This window comes from Ranitomeya variabilis, chromosome 2 (genome assembly GCF_051348905.1).
Source record: "Ranitomeya variabilis isolate aRanVar5 chromosome 2, aRanVar5.hap1, whole genome shotgun sequence".
Lineage (NCBI taxonomy): Eukaryota > Metazoa > Chordata > Amphibia > Anura > Dendrobatidae > Ranitomeya > Ranitomeya variabilis.
In genome coordinates this window covers 182767899-182789935 of record NC_135233.1, presented here as the reverse complement: position 1 = coordinate 182789935, position 22037 = coordinate 182767899, and the positions used below count along the sequence as shown (strand labels likewise).

The following is a 22037-nucleotide window of genomic DNA, read 5'->3' as shown; positions in this document are numbered from 1 at the left end:
ACACGTGGGGGCTGGACACACCTCTGGTAGCTGGAGAGATATAACAGAGCACATGTGCTTGGGCCCCCTCTCTTGCTTCCTGGACGATCAGTGATGCACTGCTACCATGCTAGTGTAATGTATGACTTATCACTTTATTGATTATGTGCTATTTTTAGTGATTGTTTATATTTACCATCTTTTATTAAGTAAATTCATTTTAGTTTATTCAATTTTTGTGTGAGCATTTATTTATTCATCACAATTCTATGAACCGTAACAAAACATCCAACATGTCAAAATTTAAAGTTAAAATAAGAGCGACATACCATCTCCATCGATGTCTATAGCACAAGCATCTCCCTCCCCATTATTATCAGTATCTATCTGGGCAGGATTGTGCACATAAGGGCAGTTATCACATCGATCTCCTACTTCATCCTTGTCATAGTCAAACTGACGAGGGTTAAAAAGAAGAGGGCAATTATCCTGCAAAATAAAAAAAAGTTTTCAACATAAGTAAACAAAGAAGGTTTGTCACTGATATTAATACACATAATACCTGTCATTGTAATACCACACCATCATCACTGGCATAAACTTTCAATACACACTTTATTTATTTAAAAATTGGTATTAAAGGGAATGTCAGCAAGAAAAAAAAATATTTTCTTGCAGATGTACTGGAAATCTACAGGTAAATACCGTTTTAAACCTGTCTGTAGTCTAAATGCAAGTGCTGCTGCAGACCAACAACATTAGGATGTCATTGACTGATAGCCTGCTTTAACAAATGCTGCAGAGCAAGTTGACCATCAAGGTGCAAGGCGCATGATTACAGCTCACCATTTACTGAACCCTGACTATGTACAGTCTCAGTGCAGCCTGATGACTGGAAGCAAGAAGCTGCAGGGAGAAAATAATGTTATTCTCCCTGCAGCCACATCTTCCAATTAGACTGTTTTACATGTTTAAACAATATTTACAGATTACCACAATGACTGCAGGAAAAAACATTTTAGTTTCTGACAAACTCACTCTAAGTTTCTAGTTAGAAATAACAGCAGGAAAGGTAATTGAGTCATTACATTAAAAAAAATCTGAGAATTTTGATTTGAGCAAACAACTTTTAATTCTATTCTGTATCAATTCAAACAAGTGTCTATTAGGCTATGTGCACACGTTGCGGATTTGTTGCGTTTTCCAAGCGTTTTTTCCGTGTGGAATTTCTATAAATCCGCATTGGATTATTAAAGCAATGTTAATCAATGGCATTCCTGAATTGTTGTGTAAACGCTGCTGAAAATTCCGTCCTTATTTTCAGCATTTTATTTTCCACAGTATGTCAATTCTTTTTGCGGATCTGCAGCGTTTCTGCACCCATTGACTTCCATTGAGTTAGTCAAATCTGCAGCAAAACCACAGGTGTAAAAAGGTTTGTGGATTTGCTGCCTACGTGCTGGCAAAAACACTGCAGAAATGGAAATGATGTCAGAAGGAGGAAGAGTATGTGGGCGGCAAATATGTGTGAACAGAGAATATGTGCGTGTCCGTCTGCGGGTGTCTGTGTGTGTGTGGGTGTCTGTGTGTGTACGGGTGTCTGTGTGTGTGTGCGGATGTCTGCGTGTATGTGCGGCTGTGTGCGGGTGTCTGCAGATGTGTGAGGAAATGCTACCACCGGTACTGTTGGTCACAGAGTTGCGGGATCATGCTGGCAGATGTCAGCGTGATTCCGCAGCTGTCACGCGCAGAGGTGACCTGCGGTAAAAAAGCAGGCGTGGGCCGATTAAACTAATGCTCGCATCCGGCTATGTCTACTGGTACTGCTGCTGATGGGAGTGTAGTATCATCTGCCGGCGCCTGTCCTCACAGTTAAAAAAAAAGTAAATAAAAATAAATACCCATTATACTCATGTCACACCAAATCCCCGACACCCTTGTCTCTTAGAAATAATGTAAAATAATAAACCAACATATACTCCGTCTGCAATAGTCCAGATAATCCAGATTGTCCCACAACGATCTCACATGTAGAACAGTCACATTAGGAGATGTGACCGCTCTACCTGGCCTCCGGCGATACATTGTGGGAAATATTACCTTCTGTCAGTGTATCAACTGATCAGCTTCGGTGCTGTCATTTGCGGCACTGCTGTGTGGGAAAGCTCTCACACAGAGGTACTGCCGTGAGTACACAGGAGCTGAAGAACTCTGGTGAAATCTCAAGGCAGTGCAGTGATACACTGACAGAAGGTAGTCCCTCCCACAGAGTATCACCGGAGGCCTGGTAGGCATAATGCGGTGTAATGCAGCCATTAACCCTGTGTGAGCTCTCACTGGAGGGGAGTATGGAGGGGGCGAATTTGCAGCCGGACTGTGCCCATCCACCCGCCCGGCCGCGACCAATCAGGGACGCGGGATTTCCATTACAGACAGAGAGACAGATGGAAGTACCCCTTAGACAATTATATAGATAGATAACTATAGGATAAGTAATGGATAGGTGTCTTACAGACTCTTCTCCATTACCAAGCCGTGGGCTTGATGTCATCTGACAATACAAAGGTGAAATCAACCCCACAAATATGCACCCCACTTGCCACTGCTACAGGGCAAGTGGGTAGAGCGAGGCCAAGTGCCAGAATTGGTGGCTCTTAGAGATGTGCCTTTTCTGGGGTGGCTGAGAGCTGATGTTTTTAGCCTGGGGGGCCAGTATACATGGCCCCTTTCCATGCTATTAATATCAGCTCGCAGCTGTCTGCCTAGCCTTTGCTGATTTGATTTTATAAGGCAACCCTATGTCAATTTTTGGGGGGGTTCCCCTATATACTAGCCAGTAAAGACTAAGCAAACAGCTGTGAGCTGATATTAATAGCTTGGGAACCTTTATGGCTATTGGCTCCTTCCCAGAATGCTAACATCAGCCCTCAGCTGTTGGCTTTCCCTCTGCTGGTTATTAAAATTATGTGGGAGCCAAGGCAATTATTTAAAAAAAATGTGAAAAATAAACAGATATTGCATTTAATGCAGATTTCTGTGGGTATGTTCCCACAGTCAGTAAATGTTGCGGGTTGGATGCTGCATACATCCACAGCATCCAATCCACAGCGTCCACATTTTACAGCATAGTGGATGGGATTTCAAGAAATACCGTATCCACTACGTGTGCACCGGCGCCCGCGGCTTCCCTGTGGAGACGGACATGCAGTGCATCTTTCCTCACCGCAACGTGTCAAATTATCTTGTGGAGACACTCAGTCTCTGCAAGATAAATATCACCCATCCAATGTATAGGGCTCGGTGATTCCGCACGGTTCAAAGAACACCTGCATTCAAAAGCCAGCAACACTTTGGACAATGCGGACATGTGCTGCGTGCAAAGCGCTGCTGGTTACTGATCGTGAAGGTGTAGCCTAATAACAGTTACTGTTTGTTACAGCATATATAGGTTAATTATGTTAATGCTCCTGCATAAGCTGATGGGTGTGCGTGTGTCTTTATTTGTGTGTGTGTGTGGTCTCTCTATTTAATTGTATGTGTGTGCGCATGCGTGAGTTTGTGCATGTGTGTGTTTATATAATATTAATGAGGATATCTGGCTGAAGAACAAGGAAATGACATTGCATTTTTTAAATAATATATCTTTGTTTAGCTTACAAGTCTGCATCAAAAATGCATCAAATCAGCGCTGAATTTCCACTGCATTTTCTGCCAAAAGATGCAGAAACCACGCAGAAGTTTCCAAAAGCAAATCCGCAACGTGTGCACATAGCCTTAATAATGCGGTTTTCAGTGCTTAGTGTTTCAGTGCTGGAGTTAAATGTTGGCACAGCTGCTACTGTATAGGCATGAAGAAGCATCTGTTGCCTATGAGCTCACACTGAGGAAAAAAATGGATAATTCAGTATGCTAAAATGCAGCAGACTGCCATTTTAGAGACCATAGCAAAGGTATATTGATGTATAACAGCAGGAGAATGGAAACTTATGGACACATTTAACTTATGAAACTGGAACTTTGCCAGCATAAAGGACAGCATAACTCATTGTGAAACCTCCTTAAAAGGGTTGTCTGGGATTTTAACATTGATGAACAAACCCTAGGATAGCTCATCAATGTCTGATCGATGGGAGATACAACACCTATCACCCCCGCTAATCAACTTTTCACAGTGCTAGCAGAACTGCTAAATTGTGAGGTTGCATAGCTCAGTCAATTGAATAGGCCAGGTATTGCATTTCTCCCCCTATTAATTTGAAAATGGGGTGGATATACAGTATAGGTATCAACAGAATTCATAGAACTGAGTACAAAGTACAGCACTAGATCATGCACTATGCCTAGAGGTAGAAAGGTCCAAAGTAATAAAGGACACTCCCATTAAATACTACAGGGAATCCCACAAAAGAGATCGAGAAGTATTATCCAAAATCAATTATAACAAAGTTTATAAAAGAATATACAAACTAAGCGTAAAACATCAGGATAACAATAATACTGAACCGACATGAAGAAGTTGTTACATGTCCATGTAATACATCAGGCGTAAAGGAGGGTGCGGGGAGAGAAGGTGGACGACGGCCGTTTCACACAAAGTGTGCTTCGACGGGTCCAGGTAATTGATTACTGTTCGTCATTTCCTTTTTAAAGGGGATTAGACGTATGTGCATAGATATATACTAACAAATAAGTAAAATAATCGTGAAAGTGCATTAAAAACAAGTAATCATAAATCACAAACAGAATTATAACTTAGGCGACATTTTGAAACTTTTTGGCACAAATTGTAACATTAGTTTATAAGAAAACCGACATCTCTAGTCTGTCGTTTAAACCAGTCGGACCTTGTGCATTAGCATTCTGTATCCATCTGGCTTCTTTCTGCATTAATAATCTATTGTGATTGCCTCCCTGCGGAGGATATTTTACAATTTCCAAACCAGCGAACCTTAACAGCTCTGGATCAGAATTATGTTTTTCTTCCATATGGTGTATTAGCCTCAAACAGCCTTTTCCTGTCTTTATCGATTTGTAATGTTCTTTAAATCTCGTAACTAATGGTCTTATTGTTTTGCTGATATAAAAGTATAAACAAGGACAAAATAGAACATAAACCACAAATTTACTTTTACAGAAAATAAAATCCTGAACCATGTATGTAATTGAACTAAGCTGTAAAGGATTATTTATTATGTGCAAATGGCAGAATTTACAATTGCCGCACTTGTGGTTCCCCATTGGAATATTGCTGTTTATCCAGTTAGTATTTTTAGGTGGCAATACCCTATTGTGTACCAATACATCTGATAAATTTTGAGCACGTTTATATGCAAATCTCGGAGTCCTGGCATATATGTCTGATAGATCTTTATCTGTCTGCAGAACATGCCAGTTCTTACGAATCGACGAATGTATGATATTGTCCAAATTACTATGTTTGAAACCCGCACCCTCCTGTACGCCTGATGTATTACATGGACATGTAACAACTTCTTCATGTCGGTCCAATAAAAATAGCACGATTTCACAAGCATAAAAGGGTGAGTGCCGCATTTCTTTCTACTATTTGTTCATCAGACTATATGCTATTAATGCTGAGCACCTCAAACCCTGGGATTTCGTGCAGGCTGTTAAATTGGATTCACGTGTATCCAAGCCCTGATCGTGTACTCCTCTGGTGCCGTTCATTCCACATACTTTTTCTCTTTTGGTCTGCATAACAATAATACTGATAAAGAGAACAGTAGGTCTCAGGTATTTGTCCACAGCAATATCATTCATAGATGGGAAAGCTAATGGATAGCAGCAAAGTGGCAGCACTTACAAGGTTAATACCCCACTCAAATGTTTCCAACAAAGTGGACCACTTATTCCTATTCGTCCATTTTTGGTAATCCAGTTACTAAGGCAAAGAATAAAGTTGTCCATCATAAATAAAGAGGTATACATTTCTTTAAAGAAACATGAATGTTAAGGATAATAATATTCCATTAAGTCTTACCCATAATTCCCGCTCAGGACAGTGTGCCAGTAGCACCAATGTGCAATTCGCGTGGGCTTCCTCGGGGAGCTGAGCAGCAGTACTCAATGTCAAGCAGTAGCCACAAAAGCAAACAAGATTTTAGGATGTATGAAAAGAGATAAAATCCCAGTTTTGGGCTCCACATTTTAAAAAGGATATTCAGAAGTTAGAATCAGTTCAAAGTCAGGCAACTAGATTATTACAAGGGATTGAAGTCCTCTCTTATGACCAAAGGTTGGAAAAATTGGGCTTGTATAGCTTAGAAAAAAAGACGCCACAGTAGAGATCTCATTGACATGTATAAATATACCGTATTTTTTGGACTATAAGACACACTTTTTTCCTCCTAAAATGTGGAGGTAAATTGGGGGTGCGTCTTATAGTCCGGATATATTGGCTCTGGCTGTGGTGGGGGAGCGGTATCGGAGGAGCAGCGGGTCACAGAGGCAGAAGCCGGCTGCTCCGGCTAACTCCTGTGCCCGCTGCTAAAGAGAAATGAATATGCACTGCATTCCACGCCCATGGGCGTGGAGGGCAATGAATATTCATTTCTTCCGGGCATCTTGGTATGATTGATTGGCCCCATCCCAGTCCTGGTATCCATGGCCCCATCAGAAAAGATTAAAAAAAACAAAACTTTACTCTTACCTTCCTCCACTCCCTCGCAGTAGCAGCGTCCTGCTCCTGTGCCAGCAGCTGCTTAATGCTTGTAAGCAGCGCATGGCAGGGACATCATGCGCTGCTCACAAGCAGAGCACAGCTGACAGAATACTCACTGGGAGTTCATCAGAGATCGCGGTGAGTATCCATTCCTATTCTGAATATTCATTTCTCTTAAGTATTGGCACACGTGACCGCCAGCCGCAGCAGGAAGCAAGTGGCTGACACTGCACGCTACTGAAGAGGAATGAATACTCACCGCGATCTCTGAACATCTGGTGAGTATCTGGCAGCTGTGCTGTGCTTGTGAGCAGCGCATGATGTCCCTGCCATGTGCTGCTTACAAGCATTACGCAGCTGCTGGCACCGGAGCAGGACGCTGCAACTGCGTGGGAGCGGAGGAAGGTAAGAGTAAAGATTTGTGTTTTTTTAATCTTTTCTGATGGGGCCATGGATACCAGGACTGGGATGGGGCCAATCATACCAAGAACTTGATTGGGCCAATCAATCATACCAGGAACGGGATGGGGCCAATCAATCATACCAGGAATGGAATGGGGACAATCAATCATACCAGGAACGGGATGGGGCCAATCAGTCATACCAGGAATGGAATGGGGACAATCAATCATACCAGGAACGGGATGGGGCCAATCAGTCATACCAGGAACAGGATGGGGCCAATCAATCATATCAGAATAAGAGTGGGACTATGTATACCAGGACTGGGATGGGGCCAATCATACCAGAATAAGGATGGATCCATGCATACCAGAATAAGGATGGGGCCATGCATACCAGGATGGGGATGAGGGCTATGCATACCAGGATAGGGATGAGGGAAACATATTTACCAAGATAGGTGATCTTAAGTACAGAATTGACCACAGGTTTTTTTTCCTAATTTCCTCCTCTAAAACCTAGGTGCGTTTTATGGTGCGGTACATCTTATAGTACAAAAAATACGGTATGTGTGGCCAGTACAAGAGACCTGGCACATGACTTATTCCTTCCAAAAACCATACTAAGGACTAGGGGGCACTCATTTCGAGTGGAAGATGTCATGATCCAGATCGGGTTTTGAGTCCCGTCTTCCCCTTTTTCCGGTCTGTGTATGTCACCAGTGATCCCTGTATTACAAGTACAATGACACTATACACTGTATACTATGTACAGAGCTCCGGGGTATAATGTCACCAGTCAGTCACTGTATTACCTGTACACTGGCACTATTTACAGAGCTCATGTGTATAATGGCACCAGTGATACCTGTATTACAAGGAGACTGACAGTATACAGTATACTATGTAGAGAGCTCATGAGTACAACATCACTTAGGGTAATATTAGTATTGTGTTTTTTTTTAATAATGATCAGTATTGTACTATTCGGTCACTATTTGTTGGTAATATGTGGTCTGGCCATGGTGTGGCAGTATTTGTCCCTTGCATTTGGTATTATTCAGTCACTATGTGGTGGTAATATCTGGTACGGCCATGGTGTGAAGGTATTTGTCCTGTCCCTTGTATGTGGTATTATTGGTCATTTGAAAAACTGTATATAATGAGAACCTGTGTATGATGGCACTTAGTACTGTGGGTTTTTTTTAAATTAATGATCAGTATTGTAGTATTTAGTCATTATGTGGTGGTATTTGTTCCTTGTTTGTGGTATTATTTGGTCACTATGTGGTGGTAATATGTGGTCTGATCATGGTGAGGCAGTATTTGTTCCGTGTATGTGATATTGCCAGTTGCTATGTAGTGGTAATATTTGGTCTGGCCATAGTGTGATGGTATTTTATCCCTTGTATGTGGTATTATTGGCCATTTTAAAAAATGTGTGTGACATATTCCCTTAAAGAAAAATAAATAAAAATATACCAAAAAAAGAGTATTGGGCATTTTAATAAATATTTAATAAGTTAGAGTACAGCCCTGCCAAAAGAGTCTACCTTGTTGTGGTGGCAGGCTGAAAAGGCTTTTGGCCAAAACAAAAGCTGATGTCTATGTATGATTGGTATTCTGCCACCAATGTACGTGGGTGAGATGTGTCTGAGGGATGTGAACACGGTTCTCTGTATAAGCAATAGCAGATAGCATTAACTCACTAACTTGTGCTAATATTCCTGATGAGCTGCACGTGATTAGTCTGGAAGGATGATGCAGTGATGAACTCAACAGGTTTTATTTACAGTACCTTGAAGAGATGAGGTGAGATATCAGGGATGATGAAGGGATGAACATGAGGCAGAAGTTAGTACTGCAGGTTAGAAGCATGAAGTTAGAGGTAACAAGAGAATCCTTTCTCCAGTCCTGAAGTATGTGTTGTACAGGATGGCACTGACCAAGAAGAAGCAAGTGAGAAAAAGATAGGAGGAGTTGCAGAAAGAAAGGTATTATGGGTTTAGCAGAGTAATATTACATGAACAACAAAATATAATAATGGCCAGTAGATGGCAGCAAAGTACAACAAACACAATAGATGGAATTAAACCATATCTACAGTAAAGTCCATATATATTTGGACAGAGATAACATTTTTCTAATTTTGGTTATAGACATTACCGCAATGAATTTTAAACAAAACAATTCAGATGAGGTTGAAGTTCAGACTGTCAGCTTTCATTTGAGGGTATCCACATTAAAATTGGATGAAGGGTTTAGGAGTTTCAGCTCCTTAACATGTGCCACCCTGTTTTTAAAGGGACCAAAAGTAATTGGACAGATTAAATAATTTTAAATAAAATGTTCATTTCTAGTACTTGGTTGAAAACCTTTTGTTGGCAATGACTGCCTGAAGTCTTGAACTCATATACATCACCAGACACTGTGTTTCCTCCTTTTTGATGCTCTGCCAGGCCTTCACTGCAGTGGTTTTCAGTTGCTGTTTGTTTGTGGGCCTTTCTGTCTGCAGTTTAGTCTTTAACAAGTGAAATGCATGCTCAATTGGGTTGAGATCAGGTGACTGACTTGGCCATTCAAGAATATTCCACTTCTTTGCTTTAATAGACTCCTGGGTTGCTTTGGCTTTATGTTTTGGGTCATTGTCCATCTGTAGTATGAAACGACGACCAATCAGTTTTGCTGCATTTGGCTGGATCTGAGCACACAGTATGTCTCTGAATACCTCAGAATTCATTCGGCTGCTTCTGTCCTGTGTCACATCATCAATAAACACTAGTTGACCCAGTGCCACTGGCAGCCATGCATGCCCAAGCCATCACACCGCCTCCGCCGTGTTTTACAGATGATGTGGTATGCTTTGGATCATGAGCTGTACCATGGCTTCTCCATACTTTTCTCTTTCCATCATTCTGGTAGAGGTTAATCTTGGTTTCATCTGTCCAAAGAATGTTCTTCCAGAACTGTGCTGGCTTTTTTAGATGTTTTTTACCAAAGTCCATTCTAGCCTTTTTATTCTTGATGCTTATGAGTGGCTTGCACCGTGCAGTGAACCCTCTGTATTTGCTTTCCTGCAGTCTTTTCTTTATGGTAGATTTGGATATTGATACACCGACCTCCTGAAGAGTTTTGTTCACTTGGTTGGCTGTTGTGAAGGGGTTTCTCTTCACCATGGAGATTATTCTGCGATCATCCACCACTGTTATCTTCCATGGGCGCCCCGGTCTTTTTGCATTGATGAGTTCACCAGTGCTTTCTTTCTTTCTCAGGATGTACCAAACTGTAGATTTTACCACTCCTAATATTGTTGCAATTTCTCGGATGGGTTTTTTCTGTTTTCGCAGCTTAAGGATGGCTTGTTTCACCAGCATGGAGAGCTCCTTTGACGGCATGTTTACTTCACAGCAAAACCTTCCGAATGCAAGCACCATACCTCAAAATCAACTCCAGGCCTTTTATCTGCTTAATTGAGAATTACATAACGAAGGGATTGCCCACACCTGTCCATGAAATAGCCTTGGAGTCAATTGTCTAATTACTTTTGGTCCCTTTAAAAACAGGATTGCACATGTTAAGGAGCTGAAACTCCTAAACCCTTCATCCAATTTTAATGTGAATACCCTCAAATGAAAGCTGAAAGTCTGAACTTCAACTGCATCTGAATTGTTTTGTTTAAAATTCATTGTGGTAATGTCTATAACCAAAATTAGAAAAATGTTGTCTCTGTCCAAATATATATGGACTTAACTGTATATATATAATTGTCTAAGGCGTACTTCTGTCTGTCTGCAACTTCCGTCTCAGAAATCCCGCGTCGCTGATTGGTCTCGCCAGCTGCCTGTCCTGGCTGTCGCGACCAATCAGCGACGGCCACAGCCCAGCCGAGAATTAGTCCCTCCCTACTCCCGTCCAGTCAGTGCCCGGCACCGGCTCCATACTCCCCTCCAGTCAGCGCTCACACAGGGTTAATGACAGTGTTAACAGACTGCGTTATGCTGCGGGTAACACACTCCATTAACGCTGCTATTAACCCTGTGTGACCAACTTTTTACTATTGATGCTGCCTATGCAGCATCAATAGTAAAAAGATCTAATGTTAAAAATATTAAAAAAACCCAAACCTGCTATTCTCACCTTCTGTCGTCCGCCAAGGCGCGCGCGGCTGCCGCCAGCTTCCGTTCCCAGAGATGCATTGTGAAATTACCCAGAAGACGTAGCGGTCTCGTGAGACCACTAAGTAATCTGGGTAATTTCGCAATGCATCTCTGGGAACGGAAGCTGGCGGCAGCAGTGAACATCGACACAGCTTCGCTGGACGCCAGAGGGTGAGTATATAACTATTTTTAATTTTAATTATTTTTTTTTAACAGGGATATGGTGCCCACATTGCTATATACTACATGGGATGTGTTATATACTGCATGGCTGCTATATACTACGTGGCCAGTGTTAGATACTGCGTGGGCCGTGTTATATACTGTGTGGGCTGTGCTATATATTATGTGGGCAGTGTTATATACTGCATGGCTTGTGTTATATACTGCATGGGCTGTGTTATATACTGCGTGGGCAGTGCTATATACTGCGTGGGCTGTGCTATATACTGCGTGGGCTGTGCTATATACTGTGTGGGCAGTGTTATATACTACGTGGCTGCTATATACTACGTGGGCAGTGTTATATACTATGCGGGCAATGTTATATACTGCATGGGCTGTGTTATATACTGTTTGGTATGTGGCCTGTGCTATATACTATGTGGCTGCTATATACATACATACATATTCTAGAATACCCGATGCGTTAGAATCAGGCCACCATATGGTACATTACATAATGTCCTATAATGACTGAATGTCTTGCAAAAGATTAACTAACAGCACAATTGGTGAGGACGAGGTGCAGAAGTGGAGTTTTTGAAAGAAGTGGTTTGTGGGACTGTGGAAGGTTTGAGGGGTGGAGACAAAGCTGAGGTAGAGTCTGGGCGGAGTCTCAAGGGAGCCCAAAATTTTTTGCCAGTATGGGGCCTTCAAATTCCTAGTGGCAGGAACCTGGTGGTAGTATTCTTCTCAAAATCATTGTAACTATTAATACATTATTTGCTAACTAATTTTTTCATTCAGTGAAAATGATCAAAATGATCATGAGGCTCAGAAAGCACACTGGCCAACTAGAAGAGGAACAGATAAGAGGAAAGAAGGAAATTAATTTTCTTCTGGTCATAGAAGTGGGAAAAGTGTGCATTATGAATTTCCACACACAAACTTTCTTGACAACTTTAGTGATGTTGCAATTATTCCTTTTACAGGCAATATCAGAACTCACAGGTTATAAGATAATATGTATAATCCCTTGATTTTGTGTTAGCATCTATATTTAATTCAGAGAAAGGAACCCCAAGTGCTATGCACTTTAGTGTGTATCATGTACTGTAGAAGACAGTTGAGATTAAGGATATTATTGTCTACTTGATTGTGAAATACACTGTGGAAGAAAAACAAAAGCTTTATACATGATAGATTTACTTGTTATAGGAAGTAGACTTGCCCTATGAGCCAAATGTCTCTGGTTCAAACCCAATTCTCAGCAGGAGTAGAGGAACAGAATGAGACTCTCATTCACTTTTCCCGGTGATGTTACTGACATTTAAAATCCAATAAAATAGCCAGAATGACACAGAAATAAAAAGCATTTTTTTAGTAAGAAGTCAAGAGGGTTTTTTATTTCAGCTAAACATTTGAAAGCAAGGTAGAGAAAACTATTAGAAAGGAAGCAATGATGATCTCCAGGAAAAAGTCCTGATTTTTTTTCTGATTTAGTTAGGTTTTTGTACTTACACTGCCCAGGTGAAATGTTGCATAACCACCGGGTTATGCTCAGAACCTGTTCAATAACTGAACAGCACTAAAAATATCTGTAGGTGCAGAAGCTCAACCCGGCTACATCATTGGATGCTTATCGATATATCTAATTGTCTAAAGTCCATTTCTGTCTGTTTGTCTGTCTGTCTGTAAAGGAAATCCCGCGTCGCTGATTGGTCGCGGCTTCCTGACCAATCAGCGACAGGCACAGTCTGGCCGCGAATTGGCCCCTCCCTACTCCCCTCCAGTCACTGTCTCCTCCATACTCCCCTCCAGTCAGTGCCCCCTCCATATTCCCCTCCAGTCAGCGCCCACATAGCATTTTAGCAGTCCGTTAAACGGACTGCGTTACACCGCGGTGTAACGCAGCCGTTAACGCTGCCATTAACCCTGTAAGTGTGACCAACTTTTTACTATTGATGCTGCCTATGCAGCATCAATAGTAAAAACATATAATGCTCAATATAATAATGATTTTAAAAAAATCATTATATTCTCACCTTCCGGCGCCCGTGGCAGCCTTTCCTGCTCCTCGCGACGCACTGGTTCCAAGAATGCATTGCGGCAATTACCCCACAGGACGTAGCGGTCTCGCGAGACCGATACATCATCACTCAAGGCATTACTGGGAACCGAGCGTCGCGAGGAGCATCGCCAAAGTCCTGGGCTGGATCCGGGGGCCGCCGGAAGGTGAGTATATAACTAATTTTTATTTTAATTATTTTTTAACAGGGATATGGTGCCCACATTGCAATATACTACATGGGCTGTGTTATATACTATGTGGGCTGTGTTATATACTGCGTGGGCTGTGTTATATACTGCGTGGGCTGTTATAAACTATGTCGCTGTGCTATATACTACGTGGGCTGTGCTGTATAGTAAATGGCTGTCCAATATACTACGTGGCTGTGTTATGTACTGCGTGGGCTGTGCTATATACTACATGGGCTGTGTTATATACTGCGCGAGCTGTGTTATATACTGCGTGGGCTGTGCTATATACTACGTGGGCTGTGTTATATACTACGTGGGCTGTGTTATATACTACGTGGCCGTGCTATATACTACTTGGCTGTGTTATATACTACGTAGCTGTGCTATATACTACGTGGCTATGTTATATACTACGTGGGCTGTGTTATATACTACATGGGCTGAGAGACTCTTTCACCCAGGGCCTTCAAAAACCTGGAGCTTGCCCTGGCTTCACTGATTGGTTGCGCCCGGCCGGCCGCCAACAATAAGTGACTGACGCAGTCCGGTCGCAAATTGGCGCGGGATTTGAACCACGCTTCGCTAATGGGTCGCGCCTGGCCGGCCAAATCCTGTGTATTCATTGCATTATTCTGAAATCTTCATAAATAAACTACATACATATTCTAGAATACCCGATGCGTTAGAATCGGGCCACCATCTAGTCTTACATAAAGCTCTAGTAGTTTGGAAAAGTAAAATGCCATCAATTATTGACCAGCTGTAAACACAATACACACCTCTTTAAAAAGTATTTTTCTTAAAAGAACTGTGTACTTTATATGCACACTACAAGGTTTAGAGGTGTCATTTTTAAAAACACTCTGAGCAAAGGCATCATATTTTCCTGTGTCACAGGTTAATGAAAGACCTGGTTGTGAAAAAAAACTACACCTTTCTGATGCAAAGAACGGAGCTTTAGTTTCTTTATCCAAAACAGCAGGGTCTGAAAATTCTCAGAGGGCAGTCAGGTATATTATTCAGGTATATTTTGTACTCCATTCAAGAGGAGCAGTGTTAAAGTAGGCCAAAGTGAATATTAATTGGGGGGTACAGTAGCTCTTTGCAAAAACCAAAAGCACCATGGCTGGTAATATTATGGCTGATACTAATACTGGGAATCTGTAATGTGGTGCGGGGTGGTAGTTGTGAGCGAGGCACTTGTCTGAGGCGCCCCGCCATGTTACATGAAAGTGTGGGTCCTGGCTGGGTGTGTGGACTTTTGCTGTGAGGGCGCAACGCCATTGCAGCCTGCATGTGACTGATGTTGCAGGTTTGCCAGGAACAGATGTTTAACGGTTCAATGACAGAGACCACCATCCGAAAAGAAATGCTTCACTGAATGGTAATTTGATAAGGATTATATACAAAGGATAACATTTTCCACACAGTTATCCTTCCTCTGTAGTGTATTCCAGGGCTTCCTTTCGCTGTTTCTCTCTACTTAGCCACAACCCAGCTTTAACACTACAGTTCTGATTAACAAGTCTCCTTTACTTGTTCAGTGGTTCAGCGTATTATTTATTCCACTACTAGCGCCATGGAACTTCAGCTTGGGACCCTCCACTAGTCCCAGTTTTTCTGTCCTGTTGAGGCCCATTACCTTCTGCATTACAAGCCCAAGGTCTTGTGGCTAGGCAGCCTCTTCTAGGATCCGTCTCCATAAGGCCACTTTGTCTTACCTTCACTTTTCATCAGGATATTGCTATCCCTTCTCTTCAGTCTACTCTCATTCAGTGAGAAACTGTTCACTTAGAACTCAAGACCCTATCTGCCTAATTATAAGGAAGCAGTCAGTTTCCCATACCCTAGCCCCTTCCACTGTAGACATGTCCAAACTGTTAACTCTTATCTTACAATATAATCAACTATCTACATTACTAACATCACAACTCATATGACACAATATTTACACTTATTAAATTATAGTTGACAACTCACATTTCATCAGATAGCATTTATAAAAGATGCAGTACACAATTCACATTACATTACAATAACAGTATTGGTGTCTTCAGAGAAAGGAATGCACCAGCAACAATCCATCTCCTTACAGATCTGTAAGGCTACGTTCACATTTGCGTTGTTGGGCGCAGCGTCGTCGACGGATACTGACGCATGCATCATGCGCCCCTATCTTTAACATGGGGGTGCATGGAAATGCGCTGGTATGCGTTGTAATGCGTTTTACGACGCATGCGTCATATTGACCCACAAGACAGGGCGCAGAGGACGCTACTTGTAGTATTTTCCCTGCGCCGAAATTCCTGATCTTTACTATCTTATGACAACGCATGCGTCGCAAAACGCTGCGTTGTGTACATGCGTTGTTGGTTGCGTCGCCGACGCTGCGTCCAACAACGCAAATGTGAACGTAGCCTAAGAAGAGATTACCATGCATGACATCTTTTGATTGGTTCTTATGAAATAAAGTTATATATCAAAAGGAATATTAATTTTTACTCATTGTAAATACATTTTCCTTCAGTTAATGACACATACCTTTTCATCATCTACTAAATCATTGTCATCATCTTTGTCGCATGCATCCCCAATGCCATCCTTGTCAAAGTCTTCTTGTCCTGAGTTAGGCAGCAATGGGCAATTATCCTTGAAAGAAACAAATAAAGTTAAACATGGAAAACAAGCACAGGTTTAGACAATAAGGCCCACATTTATTAAATTTACTCCACTTTTTGACATGAACTGTATCGTAAGAAGAATTGGCAAAATATAGTGCATGCCAAATTAACAAAACAATGTATCTAAGGGGTAAGGTCTCCCCTTGTAGAGAGTGATATGCCAGGCCTGTCATGCCAGTTTGAGGAGACTTAGGTCTCTTTCACACTTGCGTCGTTTGGCATCCGTCGCAATCCGTCGTTTTGGGAAAAAAAATGGATCCTGCAAATGTGCCATAGACTTGTATTAGCGACGGATGGCGACGGATGGTCACACTTTGCGTCCGTCGTGCAACGGATCCGTCGTGTTTTGGCGGTCCATCGCCATTTTCTTCCTCGCATGCGCGGCCGAAACTCCACCCCAGACTTCAGAATGGGCAGCGGATGCGTTGAAAAACTGCATCCGCTGCCCACGTCATGCACAAATTTCACAACGTGCGTCGGTACATCGGCCCGACGCATAGCGACGGACCCGTACCGACGCAAGTGTGAATATAGCCTTAAACGTCTTGCATGCTCCTCTGGGAAATTAAATATGCAAATTGTCTCTTCAGAGAGGAAGAGGAGCCCTGTAGTCCAGTAGCTTTAGAATACCATCTGGAGAATAAAACCATGCTTTTGTTAGTTCAAAGAACCACAATGTCAAAAATACAATTTTTATTAAAGAATCACTCCCATGAAGATTTTTTTTACTAAATATGTGTATATACAGTATGTGCATAGTGTAGTGTGTATTAATATAGTCACCTACCACTGACTTCTCCGAAGACTGACTCAGTCTATATTCTCTTTTACAGTGAAATCCTATGAAGCCTCATTCTAATGCACTGTGACCTGGAGAGTATGAAAAGTGGTGATGTCACTCACAAGAGGAGCAGAACGTTGCTGGATTCTAGAGAAGTCAGTGTTAGGTGAGTTTATTAAAACAAACAAAATACACTAGGTATACAGTGGCTTGTGAAAGTATTCACCCCTTGGCTTTTTACCCATTTTGTTACATTAAAACCTGTGTTTAAACATTTTTGTTACCCGATTTGTACGTGATGAATCTGCAATAAATAGTCGAAGTTGGTGAAGTGAGAAAAATATAGGCATATACTAAATGTATGGGATCAAATAACTAAAAATTGGCATATGCATAAGTATTCACCCCTTTTGCGATGAAGCCCCTAAAAATTTCTGGTGCGAGCAATTATCTCCATAAGTCAAATCATAGTGAAAGGAAGTCCACTTGTGTGAAATGTAAGTGTCACATGGTCTGTCAGTATATACACAGCTTTTCTGAAAGGCCACAGAAACTGACACAATTAAGCAATCGGCACTAGTAAGCAATCAACGTCATGAAGACTAAGGAGATCTCAAAACAAGTCAGGTACAAAGTTGTTGAGAAGTAGAAGTCAGGGTTGGGTTATAAAAAAAAAAAATCCCAATCAATGATGATCCCTCGAAGCACTATCAACTCCATTATCATCAAATCGAAAGACCATGGAATCACAACAATCCTGTCAAGAGAGAACCTCCCACTAAAATTCTCAGCCTGTGCAAGGAGGGCATTAATCAGAGATGCAGCATAGAGACCAGCTGAATGAGCTGCAGAGTTCCCAAGCTTGCCAAAAGACATGTGGGAGACTCCCCAAATGTACGGAGGAAGGTGCTGTGAACAGATGAGACCAAAATTGAACTTTTTGGCCACAAAGATAAACGCTATGTCTGGTGCCAAACCAACACAGCTCATGATGACCCCATCCCCACAGTGAAACATGATGAAGGCAGCATCATGCTGAGGGGGAGTTTTTCGAAAGCAGGGACAGAGAAAATGATCCAAGTTGAAGAGAAGATGGATGATGGAAAATACAGGAACATTTTTGAGAAAACCTGTTTCAGCTTTTCAATAATTTGAGACTGGAATGGAGGTTCACCTTCCAACAAGACTATGATCCGAAGCATACTGCTAAAGCAACACCCGAGTAGTTTATGGTGAAACATGTAAATGTTTTGCAGTAGATTAGTAAAAGCTCAGACCTTAATCTAATTGAGAATCAGTGGTCAGACTTGTAGATTGCTGCTCACGAGAGGAAACTATTTAATTTGAAAGACGTGGAGCAGTTTTACCTTGAGGACTGAGCAAAATTCAAGTGAAAGATGTGGAAAGCTCATAGAAACTTATGCAAAGCAACTTGTAGCTGTAATTGGCACAAAAGGAAGCTCTGCAAAGTATTGACTTTAGGCGGGTGAATAATGCACACCGGAGTTAAGTTATTTTCTCCTATTTGTTGTTTCCTTCACAATAAAAAGAAAACCAAATGTTCACAGTTGTAGGCATGTTCTTTACATGAACAGATGCAAACCTTAAAAAGAAAAAACAGTAACATTTCAGGTTGTGAGGTAACAAAACACAAAAAATATCATGGTGGCAAATACTCTTACAAGCCACTGTACATATACTCAGATTTAGTTGTGGTAGATCAGCTCACTCAGCTGCTCAAGGAGGTAGTCACAGGAACTCTTTTCATTTAAAGGGACTCTGTCACCCCCTCCAGCCGTTGTAAACTAAAAGAGCCACCTTGTGCAGCAGTAATGCTGCATTCTAACAAGGTGGCTCTTTTAGTTTGTGGTGCAGTTATAGCCAAAATAAAGCGTTTTATAATTTCGCCAAAATACCTCTTTAGCCCTGGAGGCAGGTCTTAACCCCCCTGCTGCAACCGCCACATGTCAGTCACTCAAATCTTCTTTGTCGCCGGTCGCCGCCCCCTCCGCGCTGTTTTCCACTCAAATCCGGTGCCTGCGCTGTTTAGTACTGGCTGGGGCAGGCGCAGTGAGCTCTGGCCATCTGACCTCACATGCAGTCTTGCAGACTGCGCCTGTGCGGCCAGTGCGGCCACCCAGCTTGTGAATCCCAGCCCCGCAGTGTGTTATGCATTACGCACAGTGTGGGGCTGGGATTCACATACATGCAGTATCTGTCCTGGCCAGGCGCTGGGACTGACGTCTCCACTGAGCAGGCTCCACTGCGGCTGGAGAATGGGAGACCACAGCGGACATGGTTCGAGATTCCCCCTGCGCAGCGGCAGTAACTCGACGCCTAACGCACACCCTCCCACTCTTCATTGTTCACAAAAAAACATCCCTTAAAATTGCCTCAGCACATAGTGTGCTGGAGGATTTTTCCAGGTTCATATCATTGAAACCAACATCTTCAGTGACACATACAGTGTGGGAAAAAAGTATTTAGTCAGCCACCAATTGTGCAAGTTCTCTCACTTAAAAAGATGAGAGAGGCCTGTAATTGACATTATATATAGACCACAACTATGAGAGTCAAAACTGAGAAAACAAATCCAGAAAATCACGTTGTCTGATTTGGCGAGATTTATTTTTCAAATTATGGTGGAAAATAAGTATTTGATGACCTAAAAACAAGATTTGTCTCTCACAGACCTGTAACTTCTTTAAAAGGCTTCTCTGTCCTCCACTCATTACCTGTAGCAATGGCACCTGCTTGAACTTGTTATCAGTATATAAAAGTACAAATATTTGTATCTAAGCCACAAAGAAATGCGAATAGCGATACCAGTGTTAAAACATATATAATCCTTGTACGGAGGAGTTGAGCCGGATTATAGAGCCTTTTCAGCATGAATGTCCAATCTGGAGGTGCTAAGCATATACAGTATCAACATATAGATATGAATGATTCAGAAAAATAGTATGCGGCACTCACCATGGCAGCTTGAATGAAAAGTGCTTTATTTTGTGATTATCATCTCACATGAAACAAGCTTTTCAATAATGGGCTTAAAAATATACATTTTTATTGAAGCAAAATTTAAAATACATATTTAAAATAATTTCCAGTGAACAAAAGCAGGAGGAAAACAATTGGAAACACAGGAACAAGAAAAAGGGTGGGTACACCTGGGTATAAAAAGCAATAGATCTACATTATGGCTATGTTCACACGCTGCGGATTTTGCTGCGGATCTGCAGCGTTTCCGCAGCTGCGGATCCGCAGAAGTTTCCCATGCGTTTACAGTACAATGTAAACCTATGGGAAATGCAATCCCAGTGCATATGCTGCGTAAAAAAAACGCGCAGAAACGCAGTGGTTTACATTCCGCAGCATGTCAATTCTTTGTGCGGATTCTGCAGCGGTTTTACACCTGCTCCATAATAGAAAACCGCAGTGGAATCCGCACAAAAACCGCTGTAAATCCGCAATAAATCCGCAGGAAAAAAAGCAGTGCTTTTGCCCTGCGGATTTATAAAATCTGCTGCGGAAAAATCCGCAGTGGACAATTCTACGTGTGCATATACCCTGAATGTATATTACTTGCATAGCTCAGGGAAATATATACTGTAAATAGGTAAGTACAAAAAATACAAATATGATAAAGTGCAAGTGCTAGAAAACAGGATAAACCATCATTCTAATTAAAGAGGCTATATCCATATGTATGAATAGGACCAAAAAAGGTAAGACATAACGTCATATAGTTCAGACTCAAGTAAGCTGTTGCATATTTACCACAGAGCGTAGATATCCAGGTGCCCACCAAGCCCCTGGTTAAGGAGCAATTTAAAGCGTCATTGGCCAATGATGCAGAGGCAAATCTCTGTTAATTAAGTCCTACGTGCGCGATCTAACAGCAAACTTCCTGGTTACGGTGGAGAAAGTGACATGTGGATTCTTAAAACGCAGGCTCAGGGTCCCATAGTTCTGAATGATAAGATTGATTTGTCAATATTTTTGTGATGCCTTTGAAAAAGATCTTTTTCTTATGTGGCAAAAAAATGTTCTTATGTGGGGGAAATTTTTTTTTTCTTACGTTGCAAAAAAAGTTCTTTTTTGTTATGTTGCAATAACAGTATATGTTAAATGCTGTTGTATGTGATAATTCACAATAACGATTTTTAGTTATTTTTATTTTATTTTCGTTTGATTGTTCACTGCGTCATGTATATGGTTAAATCACATGTTCAGCCTCTTTAACCCCTTCATGAGGCCAGTCTCACACGTCCAGATAATTCCGGTACCGGAAAAATCGGTACCGGAGTTATCCGTGTCTGTGTGTCCGTGAGCTCACGTGGCACATCAGTGTGGCACACGTGCGGCAGCTGTGTGCCGCCTGGGTACCACACGGACCGTGCAGGAGACAGTGCTAGAGATAAGCGCTGTTCCCTGCATCTGGTGCTGAAGCCGCCATTCCCTATGGGAGGTGGAGCCACATATTCATCACTGTAATGAGCGGCACCACGTGACCGCTCATACAGGACAAGCTGCGGCACTGAGAGGAAGCAACGAGGGAGCTGGGTAAGTATTTTATTTCCAGCGGGCGGGCGCACAGGGGGTGAGAGAGGGGTGGTGACAAGGATCTTTATTTTAACCACAAAAAAAATAAAAAAACAATGATTTTTCATTCCTTCTCTCCAGCGAACGCTGCTGGAGGGAAGAAATGAATAGCGGCTTCAGCACCACAAGCTGGGGTGACAGCGCTTACTGTAGCGCTGTCTCCTGCACAGCACACGGACGGCACAGGGACAGCATCCGTGTGCGGTACGTGTTTTACATAGACTCATTGACTTTAATGGGTCCGTGTGATCCGTGCGCTCCCACGAACACTGACATGTCTCCGTGTTTTTCAAACGGACACACGGTCCGTGAAAACACGCTGACATG

At 42.1% G+C, this 22037-nt stretch overlaps 1 protein-coding gene across 1 annotated transcript in view; it reads right to left on the bottom strand.

The window, feature by feature from the left end:
* The window catches only part of THBS2 (thrombospondin 2), a 471688-nt gene that overhangs the window by 168856 nt on the left and 280795 nt on the right, over positions 1-22037 (bottom strand). Inside the window, exons 14-15 of the mRNA XM_077283271.1 lie at positions 16185-16292; positions 309-468 (exon numbers count right to left, since the gene is read on the bottom strand). Coding sequence (XP_077139386.1) covers positions 309-468; positions 16185-16292 — 268 coding nt within the window. The remainder of the gene's footprint in view (positions 1-308; positions 469-16184; positions 16293-22037) is intronic.